This window comes from Rhodotorula paludigena (genome assembly GCF_050403205.1).
Source record: "Rhodotorula paludigena JCM10292 DNA, Rt_paludigena_JCM10292v1_ctg2, whole genome shotgun sequence".
NCBI lineage: Eukaryota > Fungi > Basidiomycota > Microbotryomycetes > Sporidiobolales > Sporidiobolaceae > Rhodotorula > Rhodotorula paludigena.
The window spans coordinates 205782-230591 of NW_027481456.1; the positions used below are offsets into that span (position 1 = coordinate 205782).

General features: G+C 64.0%; 9 protein-coding genes across 9 annotated transcripts; 6 read left to right on the plus strand and 3 right to left on the minus strand.

The window, feature by feature from the left end:
* Positions 1 to 125: 125 nt before the first annotated feature.
* On the minus strand, positions 126 to 6424 carry MCD4 (mannose-ethanolamine phosphotransferase MCD4; the record flags this gene model as incomplete). Its single annotated transcript, XM_076645704.1, has 17 exons — positions 126 to 269; positions 332 to 472; positions 532 to 585; positions 662 to 981; positions 1040 to 1148; positions 1208 to 1316; positions 1374 to 1916; positions 1970 to 2147; positions 2204 to 2345; positions 2401 to 3311; positions 3381 to 3522; positions 3886 to 4293; positions 4349 to 4459; positions 4534 to 5369; positions 5428 to 5607; positions 5661 to 6080; positions 6145 to 6424. The coding sequence occupies 17 exons, from the start codon at positions 6422 to 6424 to the stop codon at positions 126 to 128; spliced, it is 5028 nt and encodes a 1675-aa protein (XP_076508574.1).
* A 126-nt stretch (positions 6425 to 6550) lies between these two features.
* EFG1 (Efg1p) lies at positions 6551 to 7896 on the plus strand (the record flags this gene model as incomplete). The annotated part of the gene is made up of 5 exons (XM_076645705.1): positions 6551 to 6707; positions 6768 to 6823; positions 6882 to 7014; positions 7084 to 7202; positions 7261 to 7896. 5 exons carry the CDS (start codon positions 6551 to 6553, stop codon positions 7894 to 7896), a joined length of 1101 nt encoding a protein of 366 aa, XP_076508575.1.
* A 108-nt stretch (positions 7897 to 8004) lies between these two features.
* Positions 8005 to 9296, plus strand: LOA1 (lysophosphatidic acid acyltransferase LOA1; the record flags this gene model as incomplete). The annotated part of the gene is made up of 6 exons (XM_076645706.1): positions 8005 to 8031; positions 8089 to 8271; positions 8332 to 8456; positions 8512 to 8607; positions 8662 to 8940; positions 8999 to 9296. The coding sequence occupies 6 exons, from the start codon at positions 8005 to 8007 to the stop codon at positions 9294 to 9296; spliced, it is 1008 nt and encodes a 335-aa protein (XP_076508576.1).
* An 80-nt stretch (positions 9297 to 9376) lies between these two features.
* JCM10292_004372 (uncharacterized protein) lies at positions 9377 to 11032 on the minus strand (the record flags this gene model as incomplete). The annotated part of the gene is made up of 5 exons (XM_076645707.1): positions 9377 to 9819; positions 9875 to 9984; positions 10043 to 10112; positions 10274 to 10428; positions 10488 to 11032. The coding sequence occupies 5 exons, from the start codon at positions 11030 to 11032 to the stop codon at positions 9377 to 9379; spliced, it is 1323 nt and encodes a 440-aa protein (XP_076508577.1).
* Positions 11033 to 11865: 833 nt separating this feature from the next.
* JCM10292_004373 (uncharacterized protein) lies at positions 11866 to 13540 on the plus strand (the record flags this gene model as incomplete). The annotated part of the gene is made up of 7 exons (XM_076645708.1): positions 11866 to 12120; positions 12195 to 12306; positions 12361 to 12490; positions 12550 to 12627; positions 12681 to 12969; positions 13025 to 13370; positions 13434 to 13540. 7 exons carry the CDS (start codon positions 11866 to 11868, stop codon positions 13538 to 13540), a joined length of 1317 nt encoding a protein of 438 aa, XP_076508578.1.
* A 415-nt stretch (positions 13541 to 13955) lies between these two features.
* Positions 13956 to 18671, plus strand: JCM10292_004374 (uncharacterized protein; the record flags this gene model as incomplete). Its single annotated transcript, XM_076645709.1, has 10 exons — positions 13956 to 13992; positions 14061 to 15419; positions 15478 to 17267; positions 17323 to 17376; positions 17436 to 17592; positions 17649 to 17758; positions 17816 to 18021; positions 18082 to 18170; positions 18232 to 18320; positions 18384 to 18671. 10 exons carry the CDS (start codon positions 13956 to 13958, stop codon positions 18669 to 18671), a joined length of 4179 nt encoding a protein of 1392 aa, XP_076508579.1.
* A 970-nt stretch (positions 18672 to 19641) lies between these two features.
* JCM10292_004375 (uncharacterized protein) lies at positions 19642 to 21900 on the plus strand (the record flags this gene model as incomplete). The annotated part of the gene is made up of 2 exons (XM_076645710.1): positions 19642 to 20561; positions 20619 to 21900. The coding sequence occupies 2 exons, from the start codon at positions 19642 to 19644 to the stop codon at positions 21898 to 21900; spliced, it is 2202 nt and encodes a 733-aa protein (XP_076508580.1).
* A 345-nt stretch (positions 21901 to 22245) lies between these two features.
* Positions 22246 to 23098, minus strand: JCM10292_004376 (2-oxo-4-hydroxy-4-carboxy-5-ureidoimidazoline decarboxylase; the record flags this gene model as incomplete). Its single annotated transcript, XM_076645711.1, has 3 exons — positions 22246 to 22428; positions 22527 to 22622; positions 22739 to 23098. The coding sequence occupies 3 exons, from the start codon at positions 23096 to 23098 to the stop codon at positions 22246 to 22248; spliced, it is 639 nt and encodes a 212-aa protein (XP_076508581.1).
* A 512-nt stretch (positions 23099 to 23610) lies between these two features.
* Positions 23611 to 24625, plus strand: JCM10292_004377 (gluconokinase; the record flags this gene model as incomplete). The annotated part of the gene is made up of 4 exons (XM_076645712.1): positions 23611 to 23660; positions 23736 to 23856; positions 23942 to 24302; positions 24396 to 24625. 4 exons carry the CDS (start codon positions 23611 to 23613, stop codon positions 24623 to 24625), a joined length of 762 nt encoding a protein of 253 aa, XP_076508582.1.
* Positions 24626 to 24810: the final 185 nt, after the last annotated feature.

Consider the following 24810-nt stretch of genomic DNA (forward strand, 5'->3'; position numbering starts at 1 on the left):
CCCTCTCCCTCCTCGCACATCCTCATCATTCTATTGCTACCTCGTCTCGCTCTTACACTGGGGAACTCTAGCCAATGTCAAGGTGTCGATGCAATGCGTCTATGTTACGGAACCGTCCGACCAGTCTACCCGACGGAATGCGCGAGCAGGTATTCTCCGCCGGCGAGGAGTACTGAGCTGAAGAGCCCGAGGAGCGAGCAGATGACAAAGTTGGTGATGCTGCTCCCGATCTCGAGCCAGCTGCCCGTGTCGGTCACGCGGAAGAAGAACTGGCGGTCCGCTCAAGTGTGAGCATCGAGTGAGTGTGTGAGAGGAGGTGAAGGAAGCTTACGTTGATGGTCAGGATCTCGGAAAGGACCGAGCTGACGAGGAAGAGCGAGAGTGGGGGAAGGTGCAGGCGGCGGTTGATGACGCTCGAGACGGCCGCCAGCGCGATGAACGGGATGAGAAGCTTGAAGAGGAGGAGCGCGCCCTGTTCTCGCAAATCGCGCGTCAGCTCCTGCTTCCGAGCAGAGAGGTTCTGCGACGCACCATGGGGAATGGCGCAAAGACGGTCATTAGTCGATAGACCGGCTCGAGGTAGAACTGGTATAACAGGAGAGGTACGCGTTAGTGCCCGCGCAGCGTGAGCTGCACTGGCGGCCAGAGAAAGCGGACGCACCGAGCTGATGCTGGCAACATTGCCGCAACCGAAGAAGCCGAGATGGAGGAAGGCAAGGAAGAACAAGCTGACGCGTACGTGCGCCGGCTTGATCCCCTCGCTGGAGACGGCCTTCTCAGTCTTGTCGCCCGATGCGAGACTCGACTCGACGAGCATCCAGGCGACCAGTGCCGAGCAGTAGACGGCGTAGAAGAGCGCTTCGTATGAGAGGGAGAGTATGACGAAGGCGGGACCGAAGGCAAAGAGGAGGACGGCGAGGCGTTCTCGGTATGGTTGGCCTCTCGGTCGGCCATGCAGAAGCGGGATGACCGAAGCAGTTCCTACATGATGACATGAGAGTCAGCTGGGGCGTGTCAGGGAAAAAGGGCGGGAGCGGACCGAGCAGGATCCATCCGACAATCTGGTTGGTGGCGGGGAGCCCTTCCTTGCGCTGCAAGCTTGTTGCCGACGACCAAGTGACGCCTAGCGTCGCCAGTATCAAAGCAATCTGCATTTTTTTTAGGTAGTCAGTGCTGCCAAGAAGGCTTGAAGTGTGTCGCAGCGCACCTCTGCGGCTAGGTACAGCCGAGCGCGAGGCCAGGTTGGCGAAGAGGGCGAGCCGAGCGTGCGAAGTGCCACGAGTGCCTGTGCAAATACCAGCATGGCTCCGGCAGTTCTGTCACGGTGAAACGTCAGCGATGCAGGGACTGCGTTGGGAAGAAGACCAACGCACACAACCCGCAGCTCTTCGCCCTTCTCGACCGGAAGAATCGGAAAGACGGCGAGTGTGACCATCGAGCTGGCCCAAGCGATCAACAGGCGTCGATTTTGCGCCTTCCATGCCGCGTCGAGCATGATGGCCGGCCAGACGAGACCCATGCCGAGCGCGATGGCGGCAAATGCGACGCGGTCGGTGTACCCGTGTGCCATAGCTTCGATGGCGACGAGGGTCACAGCGCCGTATAGCATGGCCTTGGCAGGCGAGGCGGTACCGGCGCGGGCGGAGCGGAAGACAGTGACGAAAGGCCCAGGGTCACGCGAGACAGCTGTCCAAAAGGCGGATGGGAAGAGGGCGTAGAGGTAGTACGATAAAGGGGCTCGCTCCACGGCAAATCGGATGACGAGTGTGCCGAATGCGAGAAGGGGGATCGCCGCGAGGATGGAAGGCTCGTGAGGGCGAGCAGCCGTGTCGGCGGCGAGGATTGTATGAGTGGTGAAGGCCATGAAGCCGAGGTAGCCGAGGGTAACAATCGTACGGAGTAGGAGCCAGTCATACCTATACGTAGACATGTCAGCGCTGCTCAGTGCACTTGCTGAAAAGAGACGCACTTCTGGATGTAATCAGACGCTCGAAGAGTGACGCGAGCGAGCTCTGCGCTGGCAGCCTCAGCGGATTGATATGCGCCTGTGTCGAGGAGGCGCTGGATGCTCTCTCGGCGAGCCGACGGCGAGGCGGTCTCGAATTCGGAGAATGGTCGGAAAGCCAGCGCATGTTGCTTCTTCAGCTCTGCATTGGAGTCTGTCAGTTCCAATCGGAGACTAGAACAACCCGAGACCACGCACCAGCTTTCGCTTCCGCCTCGGCCAGAAGCTGCTTTGCATTGGCAAAGGCGATGCGGGCACGAGAAGCGGGCGAGACGTCGAGGTAGTCGAGCGGGACGCGACCGGCCGAATTTGCCGGGAACGGGATGCCAGCGAGGACCGACTGTCGCACAACGGATCAGCGAGCACTGCGGCAGGGGCGAGGAACCGCAGCGCACCATGAGTGACGCCACGTCCGCCTGCTCGACATCCCTCCTGACCCCGCGCAGGCCCCAGTCCTTCGAGTACTCGTCGTGCTCTCCAGGCTCCTCCCAGTCCTGTTCGTGCTTGACGCCCTTGCCCCAGACAACGAGCGGCGTGCGCGTGTTCTCCGGGTTGCCGTCGCCGTGGTTGCCGACCGTGCTCATGCCGTGGTCGGCGGTAAAGACGAATGCCGTCTCGCCGTCGTCGCCATAGAAGTCGGCGAGAAGCTTCGACGTCTCGTGCACAACGTGGTCGACGACGCGGATGTTGCGGTGGTACTCGGGGCCATGCGGACGATACGAGTGGCCCGTCGTGTCGAGGCCGAGGAGGTGCTCGAAGAAGACGACGCCCGGCTGGCGCAGTTTAGCGTCGAGGACCGGGTCTCTCGTCGCGTTGCTGAGGAGGGCTTTGAGCTGATCGAGTACCCAAAGATCGAGGTGCACGGCATCGGCGGTGAAATCCTCGGCCTCCTCTTCGTAGCTGAAAGCGGCTACCCGGTCCGGGTCGCTAGCGCCGAGTTGGAACATGGGCAGAATGTCGGGCGAGCCAAAGGTGAATGCGTGCGAAGACTGGTTAAAAACCGAGTCGAACGGGACGGGGTTGGTCGTCCAGCCGCGAGTGACGGCGGAAACGTCCTCGTACATGCCGCCGATGAGCGCAACATGCCCCGGGCGGCTCTCGGTCGGTACCCTAGTGTGCGAGACGCCCCACTGCGCCTGGCCGGACTGTATGAGAGAGCGCAAGAAGGGTGCCGGCGTTGTTGCATCCTCGTCGTCGTCCGCGAAGGCGTGTCCGGGATCATCGACAGACGCTGGCAGAGGGTCGGAACCGGCGAAGGGTGGATTTGGGTATGTTTGGAAGAGCTTGTCTGCTCTCAGTCCGTCTCCTGCGGGGGGTAGAGGGTGTCAGCCGGAGCAAGTGGGGAGGAACCTGCAGCGGGGAGACTACAACTCGCCTACAATGAGCACGACACGCTTCGCCAGGCGTTGTGTGTCTGGTGTGAAGCGCTCTGGGACCTGCACGACCGGCGAGCGGAAGTAGATGTCGAAGATGGACGGGAGCGCGCAGGCGTGAAAGACGAGCGAGATGACGAGCAGCTGCAGGGCGCTGCGGCCTGTGCGAGCTCGGCCAGGCTCTTGAGCCCTTTGTACACTCGCGTCGGCCATCCGTGCAGCGCGAGGCGGCGGGAGAGAGACGAGGGACGGGCGACGACCTGCACCGCCATCGCGAGGGTCCCTCCCCGAAACCTGTGCGACCCGCGAGAGGGCTCGATGTGGCCAGCGCGCGCACTGAATCGCACACAGACGCTTCAAAGAAGATGCGCCGCTCTCGACGAGACAGTCTGTCCAAAGCTGTGGGGCTTTCCTCGCCTGGCTCCTCACGCGAAACGATCCGGTCAAACGACATTCCAGCGCCTACACGACAGCCTGCACGCTCGCAGCCGGTGCTGCGGCGCTCACCAGCACGACCACGTCTTCGTCGTCCTCGTCGTCCGCCACATCGACCACCTGCGTGTCTTCCATCGGCGCGTCCTGCGTCTCCTCCTCGACATGCACCTGTGTCTCGTCCATCTCGACGTCCCCTTCCTCTACCGCCGGTCTCGGCGAAGCACGATTCAGCTCTTCGAGCCCGTCGCCGAGGCTCTTGGGGCTGGGCATCGCAGGCGGAATGCTCGAGGGGACCGCCAACGCTGGCGCATCGAGCGGCTCGCTCTTGACGCTGACGGCAGCTGCCATGGCGAGCTCGGGAGTGGGTGAGGGAGTCGGAAAGGTAGATGAGGGGAGGTACATGCGGAGGTGCTGCTCGATGAGCGACGAGGCGAGTTCGCGGTCCGATGGAGACAGGAGCGCCGTCTTGAACGTTTCGCGCTGCAGAGAAGGAGTCAGTACAAAGTTTGGCGATGTTCTAAACGCACAAGCTTACCATGGCAAAGCCGACGCCGCGCGTGGTGTACGAGAAGACGTCGCGAAAGTCGGGGTGCGCCTTAGGGCAGCCGAGCGCCGTCATTCGCGCGAGTGTGAGCTTCTTGACAGTCTGTGAACGTAGCCGGTAACCACATCAGCCTCCATTAAACTGTCATCAGCCCTAAAGCGCGCGACTGTACTCACATTCTTGTTCCGCACCTCGACCGTTCCGTCTTTTGCAGTCGGAACCGGTCCGGGCAGAGCCGTCCCTTCCCGCTCCCTCCTTTCCATCCCCTCTACCTCGTTCTTCACGCCCGACATCGGTGCTGCACCCGCTCCGAGCGCGAAAGATCCGACAGGCAAGCTCGAACTCCTCGCAAGCCCTCCTCCGCCGCCCGCCGCGGCGCCTCTCCTCCTCGCGCCAAAGCTCCTCAGCTCCGCAACGGCGTCCAGGCCCTCTGCACCCTCGCCCTCGTCCGCCTCGCCGCCGTCAAAGAGGCTCGCCATGCTCGGTGTCGGGCTCGCGTGCCGCCTCGGGCGCGAGGGGTCGTCGAGCTCGTCGTCTGAGCCGGGCGGCGAGTCGAGCAGCATCGAGGAGCGAGAGAGGGTGCGCTGGAATGGGCGCGCGGTATTGCCGGATGTACCAGCGATAGAGAGGGAGGAGCGACGGGAGGAAGCGCCGAGGGAGGCGAGCGGCGGAAGCGAGGCTTGGCGTGCATTCGTGCCAGTTGGTGGTCCGACAGAGGGGAAGCGCGAGTACGAGGTCGATCGGGAGAAGGAGCGTGAGGCGGGGGCGGCGGGAGTAGGGAGCGATGGGGCGGGGAAAGCTATGCCAGTCGGCTGGGACGACGTCGCGCGCTTCGTTCGCGAAGAAGGCTGGAGCTGATCGTTCTTGCTCAGGAGAGAGGCAATCGCCTTGTCTTTCGCCGTCTGCCGCTTCGGCTTTTTCGCTGGCGGAGGAAGCGATTCGCTCGTCGACAAGGCGAAGGCTGACGCGGGAAGCGAGGCTGTCTTCCGCAACTTGTTGGCAAAGAGGTTCTCTGCAACAAGGGTTTCGTCAGCTCATGACACCGACTACGCAAGAAAGGAGAAGCGCACCTCGCGGCATCGGATCGTCCGGCCTCGGCTTGCGCACGTTAGCACGCGCGCGTCGACCGAGGAGAAGTGTGAGTGGCGGGCGCGGAGCAGTCTGTGATGATGATGTCGCGGCAGTAGGGTCACGGTTCTCCTGCTCGTTCGCGAGCTCAGGCAGCGACGCGAAGAGGATGACTTCCTCGCCTGCAAAGTCGGGCGGTGAGTAACGCCTTTCCTCGAGCTCGATCAGAACGTACCTCCAGCATCTAGAATAACACCGCATCCTTCGCGCCCTTCGCGGCAGAACGCAGCCTCGAGCCATTCGACCGTGTCCGGGCATCGCTGGTCAACGTAGACCCTGACATCCGTCGGCGTCTCGACCTGGACGGTCTCGAGTTCGTCCTCGCATTTTGCGCGCCCCTTGCCCTTCCTCGCCGTCTTCTCGACGGCCGCAGGCGATTCTCCCGCCCTTCGCACGCGGATGTGCGACTTGACGGCGATGGGCGCGCCGCGCAGCATCTCGAGGCCGAGACACATGTCTGCGCCAGACGCCGACGCCGAAGAAGCGGACGAGAAGGGGTCATCGAACGGCGAAAGGGACGCGGCGGGTCCATTGAGCGCGAGAGAGGGGGAGAGAGCGGAGGGGACGGAGAAGAGGTGCGCGATGATGGCGACTCCTGCGGGGTTGCGCGCTCGTCAGTGGGAAACTACACTGGCTCTCGAGCGACTGCGCGTGCGCACCGTGCAAGGGAAGGCCGTCTTCGGTTGTGAGCCGTCCTCGCCAGAGCAACCTGCATCCCGCCGAGCCCGCTCCGGCCCCAGACGCGCCCGTCGCGCTCGCACCGGCCTTCAGTTCTGGTGCTGATTCTACCGATTGAGTCGCAGCAGTAGAAGCAGCGGGCGCGAATTGAGGCAAGACGCGCTTTGGTGATGACGGTGAAGGTAGGCTTTTCGAGCCGGTCGGAAGGGAGAGCGGCGCAGGCGGGGCAGTGTGTGCTCCCGAGTGCAGAACTGCGCTCATCAGGCGCGTCAAGCGAGCGAAGAAGCGAATGCGGACAAGTCGAGAGATCGAGCTTCCGCTCGCTCGAGCTTGACCATCTCGCGCTCACCCGCTCTCGCGCAGAGACTTGCTCAGACAGCGGCTATCATGGCAGGAGACCACGCTGAAGGCTCTCGCGGTCGCGGGCGCGGACGAGGCGGTGCCGCAGGAGGACGCGGCGGTTCTTCCCAGCGGGGAGGAGCACCGCGAGGGCGCGCGGGAGCCAAGCAGGCACAGGGCGAGCAGCCGGCAGAGATACCCTCTGGTGCGTCCCTCCCTGCCCTTCCCGCCTCCTCCGAGCTGACGCCGAGTTGCCTTCGTCCAGGCTCCGTCTCCAAGCTGAAGGCGCAGCTTCGCCAGACAAAGCGCTTGCTGGCCCGCGTGTGTACCATGACTCTGAGTTGTCCGTTGTAGCTGTGCTGACGGACTGGGTACGCAGGACGACCTGACGCCTGACGTCCGCACGACCTCGGAGCGTCGCCTCGCCATCCTCGAGGACGAGTTGGCGAAAGCCGAGAACTCCAAGGTCGAGAAGAAGATGGTGCAGCGCTACCGTGGCGTCAAGTTCTTCGGTGTGTTCCCCAAGCCTTTCTTCTCGGCCACGCAGCGAGACTGAGCATGTCCTTTCCTCGCGTCCGCAGAGCGCCAGAAACTCTTGCGCAAGATCAAGCAGGCCAAGAAGCAGCTCGAGTCGCTTCTCGACAGCAAAGACGTGCAGGAGCAGTTGCTGCAGGCGCGCGTCGACCTGTACTACGTCCTCGTGCGCTGTGCACTGTACCCCTCAGCCTCAACCTCGCTCACCTTGCCTCTTCGCGCAGCGCTACCCGAAAACGGACAAGTACATCGCCCTCTTCCCCGACGGTACCTACGTTCCCTACTCCCCCTCTGCCCCTCCAAGCGACGCGACGCCGTCGGAGCAGAAGCGGCACTCGCTGCGCGCCGCGCTCCGCAAGCGCATCGAGCGCGGCGAAATCCCGCCCGAGGCCGAGCTCGGCGAGCTCGGCATCGAGGGCGAGGAGGACGTCGGGAGCGGGCCCGCGAAGCGCGCGAGGGCGGGCGCGGACGCGGACGAGGATGGTGAGGGTGCGGACGAAGAGGAGGCGGAGGAGGCGCGCCCGGCAAAGAAGCAGCGCAAGGCGCCGTTGTCGCGGCAGGCGGAGCCCGGTGTTGCACCGGAGGCGGACGAGGCATTCGCAGAGGAGGAGGAGGAGGCCGCGGCGGAGGATGCGCCGAAGAAGAAGTTGAACCGCAAGGAACGCAAGGAGCGGAAGAGGGCCGAGGCGGCGGCAGCGGCGGGTGGAGTGGAGGCGGGTGCGAAGGGTGCATCAGGGCAGACAGGGAAGGACAAGGGTGCGGCGGCGGCAGGCAGGGACGAGGGGAAGAGCGGGAAGAAGGGCGGCGGCAAGAAGAGCCAGGCCCAGCAGCTCGCTGAGGAGGACGACTTCTTCGCATAACCCGAAGTGCATTGCCAGCCTCTTTGCACGCTCCGCTAGACGTGAAAGAGAGTCTCGCTGCACCAGCGAGTTGAGTCCTTCGCATCTTCATCTCCGTCGCTTCGCATCATGGCCGAGAAGTTCTCAAAGTGGCGGGTGCGCGCGCTCCACAGGCTCCAGCACACGCTCTGCTGATCACAGGCTACCGTGCAGGATCCGTCCACGGGTGTTGCGCCCTTCCTCGTCCCGCTTCCGCCGAACGACGTCTCGCTTCCTCCGCTCCTCCAGGCGGTCACGCTGCCTATAGCGGCCGTGCTGGGCGGTGTGAGGACGCTGCTCGTGATCCTGCTGCTCGGCGCGCAATTCGTGCTCGTCGAGGGTGTCCTCCAGCTCTTTGTGCGTCGACTGCCCCCACACCGCCTTGATCACGTCGAGCTGATCTGCCCGCCGTTACAGAGCTTTGTACCGCCTCTGCACTTTGCACTGAGTCGTGCCGTCAATGCCAGCATCGCTCGGCTCATCCTCATTGCGCTCGGCGTTCTGTGGATCCCGGTCGAGACGGTCCAGCTGAGGAAGTCGGGGTGCGTCGTCCCGCTTCACCGTGATACGGGCACAAGCTCACATAGTCTCGTGTAGGCGCTCGCCGCCCGCGATCCCATTCGACCCGCGCAAGGGTGACCTCATCCTCTCCAACTCGTCGTCCTACATCGACCTTCTCTACCTCACGTTCCGGTGCGTCGTCTCCTTCTTCAATGTCGCTGCGCAGCTCACAATGCCACCCCACAGGTACAATGCCACTGTCCTTCTTCCCGTCTCCTCGTCGAACAAGGTCGTTGGCTACCGCCGCGCTTCGCTCCTCTCCGCCATCCTGGCGGTAGGACAGCTGCCACAGCAGGGCGGCAAGGCCGAGTCGCTCGAGGAGGCGATCAAAAAGGCTGCCGGCCCCGTCGTCGTCTTTCCTGAGGCAACCACCTCGAACAATCGTGCGATGCTCAAGTTTGCCGAGATCGCACCGGCGACCGCAGGCAAGAGCTCGGCTGTGCGCACTTTTGTGCTCACCTTCCGGTATGGGTCCTACACTCTGCGCATTTGTGAGCCTCGCTGATGCTGAATGCACCCGCAGGTACCCGCCGCCGACCCGCCTCGCCCCGTCGCTCACCTACCCGATCCCGACTCCCTCGCCCATTACCGGTCTCCTCTCACACGTCTACACGCTCACTTCGCGGCTCTCGCCCTACACGCTCACGATCCGGCGGCTGCAGCCGTCCGAGTCGCCCAAGCTGAGCACCGCGCCAAAGAAGGAGGAGTGGGACGCGCTGGCCGAGACGCTCGCAGGGACGGCGAGGCTCAAGCGCGTGGGAGGGCTTGGGTGGGTCGAGAAGGGGGCGTTCCTGGAGTTCAGGCGCGTCAAGGGCAGGTAGACGGGCTTACTCTCGCTGCATCGCATCCCGAGCAACGCCTTCTGTATGAGGCGCCCGAGGTCTTCTTGGCAGGGAAGGGGCTAGGGTGCTCCATCGCTCGCTACCCTCAGCTGCACGCGCACCACGCTCCAGCTCGCCTCCGCCACCCCGCGCAGATTCCACATTGTCTGCATCTCCTGCTTCTGCCCCTCGGCATCGACTGCATATCCCACGAGCGCAACCTGTCTCCCCTCGCCCTCCTTTGTTTTCTGCGCGGCGTCGAGTACCTCGCGCGGGACAGGAACCGCAGCGGAAAAGAGCGTCCAAGCCCAATGCTTCCCGCCTTGCTCGCTGGGCGCGCTCGACGCAGGCCCGGTGTCGAGCTCAGCGGCGGTCCAGGCTTCACTGGAAAGGGAAGAGGCGTGGAGGCGAATCTGGTGCACAGGCGAGGAGGCGACGGCTGGGTCGCGAGTCGCGAACGGAGACGACTGGGTGGGAACCGGGAGGGGCACGACCGCCAGGTGAACGGACGCAATGGGTGTACCTGCACGAATTCTCGTCAGCACTCTCGCCTGCAAGAGGCAGCGTACAGCGCGCACCTTTAGCGCCAACAGCGTAGCCCTTGACCTGCACCTTTGCGTTTGTGGGCGAGATGTCGATCACGGCACCGTCGGTGGGCTCGCAGATCTCGCTGTTGAGTGGGAACTCCCTACGGCGTGCGAAACGCGTCAGAGCGAGTGGGCGAGAGACGGGCGGACGCCACTGACATTAGCGCCGGCGTCTTCTCGAGGAACGCCTGCTTCGTCTCGGGTGTTGCTTCGGGCGGAAGGACCTTGTCTGTGGCGGACAAAGTGTCAGTCAGTCATTCTTCGGGCCGAGCCGCGCTGGACAGGACTCGCAGTCTCTCTGCTGATAGAAGTTGTCACTCTGCCGAAAGAGAAAGTGAGGCTGCTGTTTCGGCCGAGGTTGTCTCGTATTGCAGAGCAGAGCGGATCGACGTACCTCCCTGTCGCGGATGATGATGCGCTCGAGCCATTTGACGCTCCTTGCGCCGATGACACCTGGCACGACGAGGCGGAGAGGGGCGCCGTGTGCCTCGGCGAGCGGGTCGTGATTCATCTCATACGCGAGCAGAACCGGGCGAGCAGAATCACTGCGAGCCGAGATATTGCTCAGCGGAGTCTCGCGCTCAGAATATGCAAGCGGACGCACAGGGCCATCCGGATCGGGAGCGACGCAGCGTAGTAGTCATCCTCCTCGCACTTCTGAGATGTCTCGAAGTGGATGTGCAGATCTTTGATGTCCTCGTGTTTTGCCTCGAGGTGCTCGAGCGAGACGCCGACTCGAGCAAGGACGTCACGCAAGAACGTGCCTGCGTAGTGACAGTTCGAGATGGCGGAGCCGCCCCACTGCAGCCCCTCGACGTCCTTCTCCTCGTTCATCTCGATCCTCCGGTTCCCTGCGCATGCCAGCACGGTGGTCACGTCTCGCTTCGGGAGCTGCTTGAGGTCGTCGAGCGAGAGGGAGACGGGCGAAGCCGGCCCACTAGCCACCGCATCTCTGGTTTGGTCGGAGACGCGCACGGCGTCGACCTCGGAGGAGATCTGCAGGCAGTAATCCGGTCCTTTCGAGACGACTTCGCCGTGATTGCGATTGAAGAGCGAGCCGGTCGGAGTGAGAAAGGTCGAGACGAGAGTGGCGGGAGCTGGCTCCGAGTTGAGCGGGTGCTCCGACAGCACGTGCTGTGCGCTGGCCATTCCCCCTGCAGGTGTGCGGGTGGTGGTAGCGGAGAAAAGGGGCGACCGGCGACCGAGCTGCTCTCCCCCCACATCGCCGAATCTCGCCATCGCAGCTCCTGATGAAGCTGCCGAGCCTGCCAGGAGCTTGCACGGTGCTCTTTCTGGGGTTGCAGCTAGCCCGAGCAGCGCCCAAGAATGATGTCGCTCAAGTCCCGCTCCTCATCAGCTCACGAGACGACGGAGCCGAACAGCTGGATCACGCGAGCGAGAACCGCTGGCGAGCGTTGCATGACCTCTCGGAGTCTGCTGCATTCGGCTCGTCGGGATCTGGACCGCTCGAGAACGTCCAGGTCCACCATCCGCCCTTTGTTCCCGGCGGAAGGCGGTGCGAGGTGGTGCTTCTCCGTCACGACTTTGCTTTCTCGTACTGTGAGCGGCTCTTCGAGAGCCTCGTCTCCGACAGAGCGTGCTCACCATTCACAAACCGCAGACGAGCCCGCGATCGCCGATTATTGTCCGCCGAAGCACTGCGGCGCTCCCGAGGATTGGGCCAAGGTCATCTTGAACTTCACCGTGACCTCTAACGGTACACAGTTTGACCGCCTGGCTTCGTTGAGCTTGTCGGAGGTGGAAAGTGCGTTCTCACTTGGCTTGCACTTCCGCCTTGCTCTCGCTCATTTCTCTTCCTTGCAGTTTGGCGCACGTCAACGGCCGAGCCTACTCGGAGCGGGATTGTCTGGTCGTATGCCAAAGACGTCACTCGGTTCTCCGCGCTCTTCCGCAGGCGTAGGTTGTCCCGCCATGACCTGCTTGGTTGCGTGTTGACCCGAGTCTGCGCAGCTGGACGTCTCATGCTCGAGCTGAACAATATTGTGGACGACGCCTACACGGGCATCTTCTCGACTGTCTTGACTGCTACCTTCTATCGCTCGACCCTCGACTTCCCTGCACCTGCCCGTGCCAACGTGATTCTCCCGATCACCGCGCGCAGTAAGAACTCGTCGCAGATGCTCGTCTACCCCGGCGACGCATCTGTCGAGATCAACGTACCGCAAAACTCTGCGGAAGCATGGCTAGAGGTCGTCGCAACGGGCGCTGCAGAAGAGGTGCGATGTCGGCCACCGGCTGAGAAGGCCGTACCTTACCTGACTGCCTTCCGTGATCGCTGCCGATCATGCAGGAATTTTGGTACACGAACATACTTGACAGATGGCGCGACTACTTCCCTGGCTCGCCGATGCCTGGCAAAGGTCCACTGCGCGAGGTGCAGGTCCGCGTCGACGGGCAACTCGGTGCGCAGTGCTGCTCCGTCGACGGTCAGTTGATTCGCTGACTACCCATTCTAGCCGGCGCGTTCAACCCTTTCCCCGTCATCTACACCGGTGGTGCGAATCCGTTGCTGTGGCGGCCCCTTGCTTCGCTCCGAGCTTTCGATATTCCGTCGTTCTTTCTGGACATCACGCCATTCCTGCCCATGCGAGCCGCTGATGTCTGTGTCTGCGCTAGTGATAAGACTGACTTATGCTTCCTTGCAGTCTTTGCGATGGGCGGTCACACAGCATTTCGTTTTCGGTTCTCGGCCAAGGCGAGAACGGTTCGATTTGTCAACACTGGCGAGTTGCCTAAATCCCGGTCCAGTCGCAATCTGCTCCTGTGCTCACACAAGGGCGCAAAGGTTTATCACGGGTGCCTTGCACATTGTGCTTGATACGACCGACCCTCCCGTGCGCACGACAGGCCGCATGCTCCGCTACACCGCACCCTCATCTCCTTTGATCCTATCGCTCGGTCTACCGTCGCCTGATGGCAAGTCACTCAAGACAGTCGTCAACGCATCAAGGCGGTTCGACATCTTGGCCGAGCTGGATACAGGCGCTGGCAAGAAGGAGGTAGAAGTCAGCGGGCTTGGCGGGTTCGAGAACACACAGTACCTCACCGACCGCGGCGACTACGAGGTGAGCCGACCCTCTCCCAAAAACCACATCAACTAGCTGACTGTGCTGTCGACAGGCCGTCTCACAGCACACCTACTCGCGCTATACCTCAAAGCACAACAACCGCACCGTCCTACGCGACCTGTCCTCGTTCCCGCTGTCCATCACGACCAACTACACGCTCTTCAGCACGCAGCACCGCTTCAGTGCCGTACTTGATGCATACGGATACGATCGCAGCTTGACGCTCCCGCCCGCGCTGGGTGGCGTCGAGGGCCGGGCACGGCGGACCAAGAGCTCCCAGCGCGGCGCGGCTGAGATTCTCGGACGCAATGGCAGGGCGTCATACGGGTGGGGCAGGATGGAGGAAGAGTATGCGTACCACGGCGACGGGGGCGAGACGTACCACGAGGAGGTCAAAGGTGCGCAGTCAACTCGATTGAAGGCTCGAGGCATGTTTGCTGACTCGTCTGGACGTACTGCAGCCGAGAATGCGACTGTTGTGCGGCGCAAGCGATGGGGCTCTCTTGCGCCTGCGGATCGGGATCTGGACCGGACGAGCGGGCGAGAGAGGGTTGCCCTCCCGCTGTAAAAGTGCTCCATGCTGTGCAAGGTCCGTGCACTACTGCTCTTGGCCGCTCTGGTAGGAGGACCTTCAAGAAGCGCATCCTGCGTGTCGAACCAGGGCAAGTTTTGCGAGCGAACGAAGCGAAATCACCGCGTACACGAAAGGGCAAACGAGCCGCCGTAGCCGCTCAGGCTGTCACGTATATCACGCACAGTCTACAGAAGCTAGAAAGCAGTCGGCGAGCGCTCGCGACGGCGAGTTTCGCAAGTCGCGGCGGCGGGTTGGTTCCGCACAACGCATTCTCGCTCACGCTTGCCTCGCCTGGAGTGCGGTTGCCCGCGTCGAGTAGCTCGGCAAGAGTACTGCAGATTGGCGCACGTCGTTCCCGTTCTCGCGCGCGCTTGCCCGTCGCTTCGCACGGTGCACGCTCATGGCGACAATGCCTAGCGAGAGCGCCGCGCAGCCTCAGGACGAGCGTGAGTGCCTGCCACCTCTACGTACATCTCCTTGCAGCGCACTGACACTTTCCCCTGCTCTCGCGAAGCTGTTGCGAGCGCTGCCGCTCCTACCGCTCCGACCTCCGCTCCCGATTCTGCGGTCGACGCATCAGCACAGCAGCCGCACTCGAAGATCACGCTGCGCGGCCGCACACCCGACTTCGACATCTCGAGCCCCGCGTCCGGCACCCCCGTCAACGAGGAGGTCACCACTCCTGCCGCGCCAGTCGAATCCGCCTCGACTGCAGCCACTCCGCTTTCGGATACCCCCGCCGACACGGTTGCTGCTGCCGCTGCTGATTCGATGGCAGAGCAGAAAGGCGCTGCTGGGGTCGAGAACGGCGCTGACGCGGTCGAGCGCCAAGTCGCAGCTCGCGAGGACCGCGTTGACGGGCTCAAGGCGAGCGAGGGCGACCCGCTTGCGCCGAGCACGAGAGCGGGCCCACTGAACCCGGATGAGCCGACTGCGGTGGCCGAGGACACCAGCGACGCTATCGCCGCGGCCGAGACTGCTTCGTCAGTCGACTCGCCGATGCAGGACCTCCCCACGGCAGACACGGCTTCCGCATCCGAAACACCGCTCGCATCCCCTCCCCTTCGCGATGGCACGCCCGCGCTCTCGGACGCAGTCTCCGAGGCAACGAGCGCTGCCGCTCCCGCCGTCGGCTCTGTCCCGCCCGAGCCCAGCTCTGTCCACTCCGAGCTCGCGCACCCGCTCTCCCACTACACCTTCGCCAATACGACGCTCGTACCCGTCGCTTCGACGTCCACCACGCCATTCCACTACACCAACTTTCCCGCCACTGTTCTCGAGGAGTCTTGGTCGCGCAGCAAGCGTGGCGACGATCCGGAGGCGTACCAAGCGCCCGACACCGAATCCGGCTACTTTGCCTCGCCTGAAGAGCTTGAAGCGAGTCGTCAGCGCGAGGCCGCACGCATGGCCAAGGTTCAGGCGCGCCTCATCGAGCTCGGAGTGACGAAGGACGAGAACGCAAGGGCGAGCAGCCCTGCGCCCGAGACCTCGGCCCACACTGGCGGCCGGCGGGGCCGTGGCCGGGGGCGCGGGAGGGGCAGGGGCAGGGGCAGGGGACGCGCTGCCGGCGCCGAGACGACAGAGCGCGCGGCGACGAGGGGCAGCATGGAGACGGCCAAGGTCGGGGTCGCCGACGAGCCCGCCGGTCACAGCCCGGCGCCTTCGGGCAGGCGCGGTCGCGCGACCAAGTCGTCCGCCCTTCGCGTCGTGCAGCCGGAGATCTCGGCGGACGGTGCGGCCGAGCCGATCGAGCTCGAGCAGGACACCGAGCTCGACGAGGAGCCGGAAGCGGAGCAGCGACCCGTGCTCGTCAAGGCCGCGCCGCTACCTCCGCCTCCTCCAGCACCGCGCTTCAAGCGAGACCTTGCTTTCAGTTCGTCGGCTAGGTTGCTCATCCCACGGCGCGCTCGACTGACCTGTTTCTCCCACAGCGCTTCTGCCGGACGGCGTCCAGACCGCTACACCATCCTACCTCGAGCCACACCCCGCCTTCATCGACCTTTTTGAGCTCCCGCCTCACTACCTCACGCACGAAGCCGATCTCGACTCGCTCCCGCCCACCACACTTGCGCCGCCTCCTCGCAAGGGCTCGCAGGCACCCACGACGGCGCAAGCGTCTCCTGTTGCTCCGAAGCTGCACTCTCCCTCGCCGAGCGGTGCGACGCCCACGCCGCAGCCTACCGTAAAGGCAGACACGCCCGTGGCACAGTCGAATGGAGTTGCAGAGCCGGAGCCTGCCCCTCGCGTTGCGGCAGACACGCCGATGCACTCGGTCGATGCCGCGGCGTCGGCCGCTGCACCTGCTCCGCTCGCGGCGTCCGCTAGCGCGACTCCCGCTGCGTTCGAGGTATCCGCTGTCGCCCCGGACAGCTCATCCGCCATAGGTGTCGCACCAAACGCGCCACTTTCCGCGACTGCGTCGAACGGCATGCAGATTGATGCGCCGGAAGTGCAGCAGCCAGCCGCCGTTGCACCTGAGTCGGCTTCCGCGTCTATCGGCGTGCTGCCGTCAACGACTAACTCGGTCGTCGCGCCTGTCAATTCGCCTGCGCTCTCGAACAAACGCGCTCGCGCCGATACAGACGACGGTTCAAAGCCGGGCAAGAAGAAGAAGGGCGGCAGGTCATCGGCCGATACGAGCAAGGCTGGGTCGGAAGCCGGCGAGGACGCGCCGCTCGGCCCGCCGGTCGAGTACATCGTTCAGTCAACGACCTGTTTGTCGAAGAAGGTCGACGGCCAGGTGCGCTGCTGGCAGTGCATCGCGCGCAGCATCGGCCACGGCTGCTCCTTCCTCGGCATTCGCACGTTCGGCGTCGACTACCTCGGCCGCATCGTCACTGGTCCCATGTTCCGCTCGAGCGACGAGCCCGACGACATTCCCGACTGGGACAAGGCGTACACGGGTCCGATGACCAAGACGCAGAGCACGCTGCTCAAGACGTGGCTCGCCAAGGACCTCTACCGCATCGTCGACCGCGAGTGGAAGCACGCCTCGCTTCCCGACGTACTCAAGATCCGTCACGATCTCCAGACGCACTCGACCTGCGACACCTGCAACATCGCGTGCATCAACGCCGAGTGGATCTGCAAGACCTGCGGTCGCACGGCGTGCCCGCTCTGCTTCGAGCGCCTCAAGCTGCTTGAGAAGAAGGAGGAAGAAGGCGAGATTGTCATGACCAACGCCGACAACCAGCGTCGCCGCAAGTGCGTTGCCAAGAAGCGCGGCAAGTCCGAGGCGAGCGGCGAGATTCACCGCACGACGTCCTTCGTCCCCGTCACGCGCATGACCGCCGACAAGCTCGAGCGTCTGCGCAAGGCGGCGCGCGACTGGTACACGCAGCACAAGCTCCAAGCGCCCGATCCGAAGGTCATCGCATACATCATCGACAAGTTCTGCATCAAATCGAGCCTCAAGGAGTACGACGCCGACACGCACAAGGTGTGGACGATCACGCACAAGATGTTCGACGAGCCGTTCTTCTGGGAGGTCTGGCGTCGCGGCGAGCCGCTCCTCGTGCGCCGGTGCCCTCCCGGCGGGCTCGACAAGTTCACGCCGCAGTTCCTCGCCAAGAAGCTTGCCGACACCAAGATCGAGCTGCTCAATAACAAGACGGGCCAGTGGCAGTTTTCGACTGGTAGCCAGTTCTTCGGCCAGTTCAACACGGACGAATTCCGCCGCGCGCAGGAGGGCGACTCGCCCAAGGTCACGTTCAGCCTCAAGGTACGTCGTGCTCACCAACTCATCCGCGTGCTGGACTCACCTCGATCGCCCGCAGGAGTTCCCGAAGCCGCAGATTTGGGGAAGGGAGCTCAAGCAGATGCACGACGCGGTATGTCGGCGCGCTCCTCCCGGCCTGTTCACACCAGCTAATCCTTGCTCGCAACGCAGTTCCTCTCTATGCTCCCGATTCCGAACGTCACGCATCCGGCAGGCGTGCTCAACTGCCTTGCGCATACGCCCGACAACGGCGCGCAGCCTGCCCGTGGACCCCGCTTGACGGCTTCGTGGGACACGGATGCCGCCACGCCGACTACGCAGCTGCAGAGTGCGTCATTGTCTCCCGGCCACACACGTGCATGTCTTAACGGTCATGTCTTGCAGCCTCAAATACCGACCTCGCGAGCTACATGTTCTGGGGCGGACGCGACCCCAAGACCAATAAGCTTCTCCGCATCCGTTGGGACGTGTTCCGCGAGGAAGATGTCCCCAAGGTGCGTCGTCTCTGCTTCTGCTGCCCGTGACCGTCTGCTGACGCGCACGGTCTGCAGCTGCGCGAGTTCTGCTACGACCTGCTCATATCTCAGCAGCCCAAGGGCACTTCGGCGTCCAAGTTCCGCGAGACGCACGACGACCCACTTCTCTCGCCGACCATGTATCTGACAAAGAAGCAGCGCGCGGCGCTCTTCAAGCGCTACGGCATCAAGCCGTTCCCGATCTACCAGTACATGGGCGACCTCGTCCTCATTCCTGCCGGGTGCGTGCTCGTCTTCCTACCTAGAGACGCACACTTGGCGCTAACGCGTCTCTCTCTCAGCTGCCCGTATCAGTGCAGTAGCTGGATCGACCACATGAACCTCTCGGTCTCCTTCCTGGGCGGATCGCGCGTCTCCTCCGCCGTCAAGAGTACGTCTCGCGTACTTGTTATGCATGACGGCAATCTGAGTAATGTCTGTCCTGCACACAGCTACCCAGGCCTGCCAGAACGCGACGAGGGAGCGCACGATCTGGTGGCACGACACTTGCCAGCTCGAGTCGTCGCTGCTCAACACATGGGTGCGTTGTTGCGTGCTCAGATCACCTCATGACTTCTGCTTACCGGTACTGCACTCACAACAGATGTCGTGCGAGGCGTACGACCGCGCGGGCAAGGTCGGCTTGCGCACGATCAAGGGCAAGCTCGGCTGGCCATATCCGAAGGACGACAAGAACCGGCCGATCGTCCCGCAGGAGGAGCTTGACCGACTCGCCGCGCTTGCCGAACTCGAGAAGAAGGGCACCGAGATCAGCGCTAAGCTCAAGGCCGAGGCTCTGGCTGCGGGAGGCGGGACGGCTGCAACGACCGACAAGACGGACGAGACGGGCTCTGCGCCCACCGCTGTGGAAGGCGCCGCGGCCGCCCCTTGAGTCGTCAGAAGCGGTCGCTTTGTCTGATGATGCCAGGCCTCTCGCTCTCGATTTGTCGTCGCCTCCTCGTATCGCTTTACTCTCGCAGATACTTGTTGTCTTTCTCACTCGACGTACCGTCCTTTCTTCGCAACCCCGCAGCATGTAGTCGTTTCCCAGAATCACTTCGGTCCCCTTCCGTGCGGTGCGACTGCAGAGAATGCGTCCGCCAGGCCCGTCGCGCATTCGCAGAAAGAAATCATTCGCTCGCAGCAACTTGCAGGCGCCATCGACAGGTGTGTGCGCAGGCGCCCTTGTCCTCTGTTCCTCTGTTCCGCGACCGCGAGTAGGACAAAGGACCCAGCAGCCCGCGCGCTCGCACCGCTCGCACTCAGACTTCTTTGTCAATCGACGTGTATGCTGTCACCCAGGTGGACATATCAGGTCAGGGCTACAGACGCGTCGAAAAATAGGTAAGATGTGACAGCAGTGCGACGAAGCCGAGACAGCACAATGTGACAACGCGGTCGCGAGCGCGACTTTTGACTTTCCGCACAGCTGCATGCACGCGACAGGCGGCAAGCGATCGAGAATTGACATTCTTCGACGCGTCGGCGCCCGTTGCGACGCGAGGTCCAAAGCGGGGGGGAGCGTGCGTGCTGACGGCCTTGTCCTCGAGCGTACGGTTCTTTGTGAGCCAGCAGAGGGCTTCAGTGCTTCCTACCGACCTCACCCGCCTTCTTTGACCATTAGACAGGACGAGGAAGGGTCTCGACGAGTTTGACTGAACCGTCTCCGACGCGTCTTCCCCTGGCATCCGCGCAACGGTCCTGATCAACCCCGAACAAAGATGCCTGCGACGCCGTGTGCTCTGCCCGCTCCTCTCCTCACTCCTCCTCGTCCAGCCCACCGCCCTGCGCCGCTGCGCTACTCGTCTGGTGCTTCCTCCCGTCGGCCTTCTCAACTCGCACCTTCGTCGTCCCGGCCCAGCATGATTGCCTCGACCTCGCGCGAGACGCTCCTCGACGCTGCCCCCGTCGCGCAGCCGGCGGCTGCTGTGCTCGGCAGTAAGCCCTTCAGCATGGCAGACGTTGCCGCTGCCGCCCTCGCACGCCCGCGATCTCTCGAACCCTGGGCGGAGCGAGACGACCTTGGCGAGTGCCCGCCGTCACCGTCGTCCTGCGGGTCCGCGTCGCCGTACCCGTCGCTGCCCAACTCGCCGTTCAGCGATGCGACGTCGTGCGCCATGACGCCGTCGTCGTCCGCCGGCTCGTTCTGCCTGCCGCCGCCAGCACACCTTGCCGCGTCTTCCGCCGCGTCCACTTCCGCGCTTCCCGCGTCCGCCTCCCTTCCCTCTTTTGCGACTGTCCTTCCACCGCCGCCACCGCCCAAGAGTGCGCCGACTCTCCCGCGTTCCGTCTCCGCGCCGACTCTCCCCGTCACGCACTCCGACCCCTGGCATGGCGTCGACTTCTCGCTCAAACTCCTCTTCACTGCGGGCAACCAGCCCGTGGCGAGCTCCCATTCGTCGTCTACCGCGCCCGAAGAGCCCGAGCACACGCTTCCCCCCGCCTTCTTCCCCTCCCAGCGCATCTCGTTCTCGCCGCGCCTGCGCGTCGTCTCGGGCGATGGCCTCTCGTTTAAGTCGCTCGGCGGGATGCACCTCGGCGTGACGGGCATGTGCGAGACGCTCGACGAGGAAGGAAACGTCAAGTCGAAGCGCATGATTGCCGACTTCTGCATCGACCTCTCAAGCGGGCTGCGCATCTGGAAGCGCGACGCCGAGACGGTCCGCAAGAACGCGGCACGACGAGCCGGCAGGCCTGATGACGAGGACAACGGCGACACGCAGCTGCCGCCCGGCACCTACGTTCTTCCCCTCAGCATGAAGGTTCCGAACTCGGACCGGCTGTGCGTTCTGCTTCCTTCTCTCCCTACTACTGCACGTGCTGAGCTCGTCATACACAGTCCGCCCTCGTTCGAGTGCGCACAGTTCCGCATTACGTACACCATGTCGATCGCGCTCTTCTCGGCGACCAAGAACTCGAACGGGACGCCACGCCGCCTCAAGGTCTTCTCGGTCCCGTTCCACGTTCTACCGTCGACTCTTCCCGCACCAGCACCGGAGCTTCCCGTTCTCAAGCACGAGCACCGCAAGGGCGTCCTCGCCTCGCTCATGCAGTCGCTCAGCCTCTCGTCTCCCAAGCCGAACGAGATGGGCTTCCACAACGTCTACCCCTCGCTCCCGACCTCGCACTTCTCGCCCGGCGCGCACGCCTCGATTCCTATCTCCCTTCGCATCGTCGACCGCCCGCTCGAGCCGACCGACCTCTACATCCGCCTCGCGCTCGTCCGTAAGACGTACGTGCGCGAATCGGCGCACAGCTCGCTCGCGTCGGCTATTGAGGACGAGTGGGGCCTTGCGCCGGGAACGTCGCTTGCGGCGCTCGGGTACCCGGAGGAGGTCATCGTCGACCCCTGGTGCAAGGAGGAGGAGGAGATCGTCTCGCGGTGGGGCTGGGTCCCCTACTCGTCGCGGCCCGGGGCCGACCCGAACGAGAAGGCCGAGGTCGTCATCAAGGACATCTCGCTGCCGCTGTGCGGCGCCGACGGCCAGGGGTGGCGGCACGGCTACTCGACCTCGCTCGACCTCGAGCCCACCACGGTCCCGACAACGACGCACGGCGAGTGCTCGTGGTTCTCGCCGGCGTTCCGGTCGCGCCCGCCCGTCGACAAGGAGTACGGCAAGCACCTGCACGTCTCTACGCGCTTCTTCCTCTCGATCGAAGTCGGCTTCGCCTCGCCCGCTCTCCGCGACACGCTCTCGTCTCTTCACGCCGAATCGCCCGACCTCGCGCTCCCGCGGCCCAACACGTTCACGGCGGCGTCCGCCCCGCGCACGAGTGCGCACTCGGGCCACTCGCTCTCGAACCCGTTCTTCGTCCCCTCTGCGCGCTCGCCGCGCCGCCTCCCGCCGGGCCAGGTCGCTGCGCCCGCGGGCTCGCACGCCTTCCCGGGCAAGCTGCGCGAGCTCCTCATCCCGCTCACGATTGGGTCGGTCGCCGAGCCGGGCCTCGCGTGCCTCGGCGCGGCAGAGGGCGAGACGGCTGCGAGGCGCGCCGAGAGGGAGGCGCGGGAGGAGAGGGGCGAGGATGCGCGCGCACACTGGGGCGAGGGCCCCGAGGGTGCATGGCTGTGCGCGCCGCCCAGCTACAAGGACGCCGTGAGGACGGCGCCCGCGTACGTCTGAAGGCACAATTTCTCCCTTTCCCCTCCTTCGTCGTCTCATTTTCGTTCTTTCACTCTGTCAACCCTTCCATTTTTTGTTGCCCATCCGTGTGCGCTGGCGCGCCTTCTTACGCTGTATCTTGATCTTGCCGCTGTCGGATTACCCCGTTGTATCACCTCTTGCAGGTCTCAATGCACCTCGTTACGAATTCGAACAACGCTCTCGCATACCTTCGCCCGCCTTTTTCCGTGAGCAGAAAGTGCGGAAGACATGTCATGACATACAACCCTGAGGAACGATAGATACAACACCACTTCCCAGCCTCGCACTCATCCAGTGAGCCTGTCCTCCCCCCCTCCGGACCTACTATACTCCCATCTTACCCGCGCGGTCCTTGGCAATGGCCCACATGGCGTCGATCCCGCGGCGGAGCTCTGCGCGCCAGGCGGTCGACCCGGCGGGCGAGACGCGCAGCTTGGCGCGGAGGTCGGACAGGCGCGGTTCGGGGGTCGAGGGGGAGGGCGGCGGGATGGAGAGGTCGAGGAGAGACTGTGTGCAGGCGAGCGGGCGAGACGAAGAGGGAGGTCAGCAGGGTTGGCGGTTCAGAACGAGGGATGACGGGGAGGGAGAGCGCTTCGGAAACGCACCTCGATTTCGGGGACAATCTCGGCGCGAGAACGGCCGTTCACGAAGGTGATGAAGCGGAGGCCGGGGAAGGCATCCTCGTAGAGAGCGTTCAGCACCTGCAGAACAGCAGCGTGCATCAACGCGACTGGTCTTCATGCGGACCGCCTCCTGATACCCTGCCGATCTTCACCACCGCGGCACTAAAGTATGGTCGAGATCTGTTATTGCGCACCTGTAACCGCTTGAGAACCTCTCCTGGGGTCCCCTGCTGGCCATTCTTGGGCCCCTGCTCTCCCGCGCTCGCCTGACTCAGGTTCTTGGTCTCGCCGATGCGCGGGTGCGCCGCGAGGAAGTCTGCCTGGTCCTCGACGTCCCACTGAGCGACAAGCTGCGCGCACAGGTCGACCAAGTCGGCGTACGAGCGCGGTTTGTCGCCCGCCGGGAGAGCGGAGATGTGGGCGTGGAGTTGCGGCGCGAGGAGGTGCTTGAGCGGGGGCGAGGGCTCGAGGAGGGAGGACAGGACGGGTATGTAGGGCTGCGGGGCGGGCGAGTGCACGAGGAGGTCGATGCGCGGAGGAGGGAGGGCGTCCATATGGGGCGGAGCAGTTGGGTGAGTGGCGCGGCGGTGTGAGGCCTGGCGGTGGTTGCGGGGTGTAGGGGGCTGTGCGCGTGACTGTGCCCTGCGTGCGTCTTGCTCGCTAGAAGGACGACGAAGGTGAGGATAAGCCCGCAATGTCGCGGGCAATCGGCCAACTCGGAGATGACGGATCTTCTCTCTCGACGGCTGTTGATCGGCGAGACTGTCGTAGAGCTGCCTAGAAAGCGCTTACACGCTCGTTGCCTGCTCCAACGCATCGTCGAGCGGAGAGGGCGGAGTGCGGGCCGCCGCTTCCCGACCTCATCTCGCCCGCGGCCGCTTCTTTGCGCTCTCGCTCCTCCCACTCCGCCGCTGCCAGGCTCATTCCAGCTGCCCAAGCACTAGGGACTCTCACTCGAGCACGCGAGCTTGACTTCACTCCTTCTCCGCTCGCCGCCGCCGTTTCGGTCACCCACCTTCGCCTCGTCTCGCCCCCACCCGACCCTCTCGCACACTCGACCAGCACAATGGCTCCGCTGCCGGCCTTGATCATTGTCATGGGCGCGTCGGGATGCGGGTAAGCCGAACCTGCCACCCTTGCCAATGCCGCGAGGACGCACCGCTCACCTTCGCTCTCGGTCCGGCCGCACAGCAAGTCGACCGTCGGGCTCGGCATTGCGCAGGCGTACGGCGTGCCCTTTGTCGACGGAGATGACCTGCATCCGGCTGCCAATGTCGCAAAGATGAGCGCGGGCAACCCTCTCAACGACGAGGTGAGTCTCCTCGCGGCGAGGCTCAACAGCACCTTCCTATTCTCTCCTCGAATGCAGAGCTGATGCCCCGCCTTGACCGTGCTAGGACCGCATTCCCTGGCTGCACAAGATCCGCGAGACGGCCATCCTCCTCACCACCTCGGACGGCCTCGCCGCGCTCGACCGCGACCCTGCGCCGCTCTCGCCGTCCGAAGCCGACTCTGCCGCGACGTCGCACGAGCTCGCCGCGGCGCTGCAGCACATCGCGCCCGCGTCGCTCAGCGCGCGGCGCGAGAGGAAGGACGCGCCGCGCGCGCGCGAGGCGTGTGTCATTGCATGCTCGGCGCTCAAGGGGAGCTATCGCGCGCTGCTGAGGGGCGAGGAGGCGCGGTTTGCGCTGCCCGATGGGAGAGAGATCGTATCGGAGAAGCAGGGGACGCCGTTGCTCGAGACTTACTTTGTCTACCGTGAGTCGCTCGCTTCTGACGAGTCCCTGCGCCCCTCACCCTGTGCTGCACTGACAAAGTCCCCGATCCTTCGGATTGCTGCCCTGCTCACAGTCGCCGGCACTCGCACGCTCCTCCTGAACCGCATGCAGGCGCGCGCCGGGCACTTCATGAAGGCGAGCATGCTCGATTCGCAGCTCGCGACGCTCGAGCCGCCGTCCGAGGCGGGCGAGCCGGGCGTCGCGGTCGTGAATCTCGGACAGGGGCCGGAGGAGGTCGAGGAGCGCGGGAAGGAGGCTGTCATTGGCGAGGCAGTCGAGAAGAGTCGGAAGTGGTTGGCGTGAGGAGGAGGAGAAGAAACGACAGCGTCGAATTAGACCGCGAAGCGCGCTTGTCCTAGACGTGCTATCGACATGCATATACATCTGGTCGTGACTTCTTGAACAGCCTGGCGTGAGAGTGTTGCTCTTGCGCAAGTTGGCGCGTCGCGCCGCGCCGGACGAAGTGAAGGCCGCGCTCGCCTCGTCGT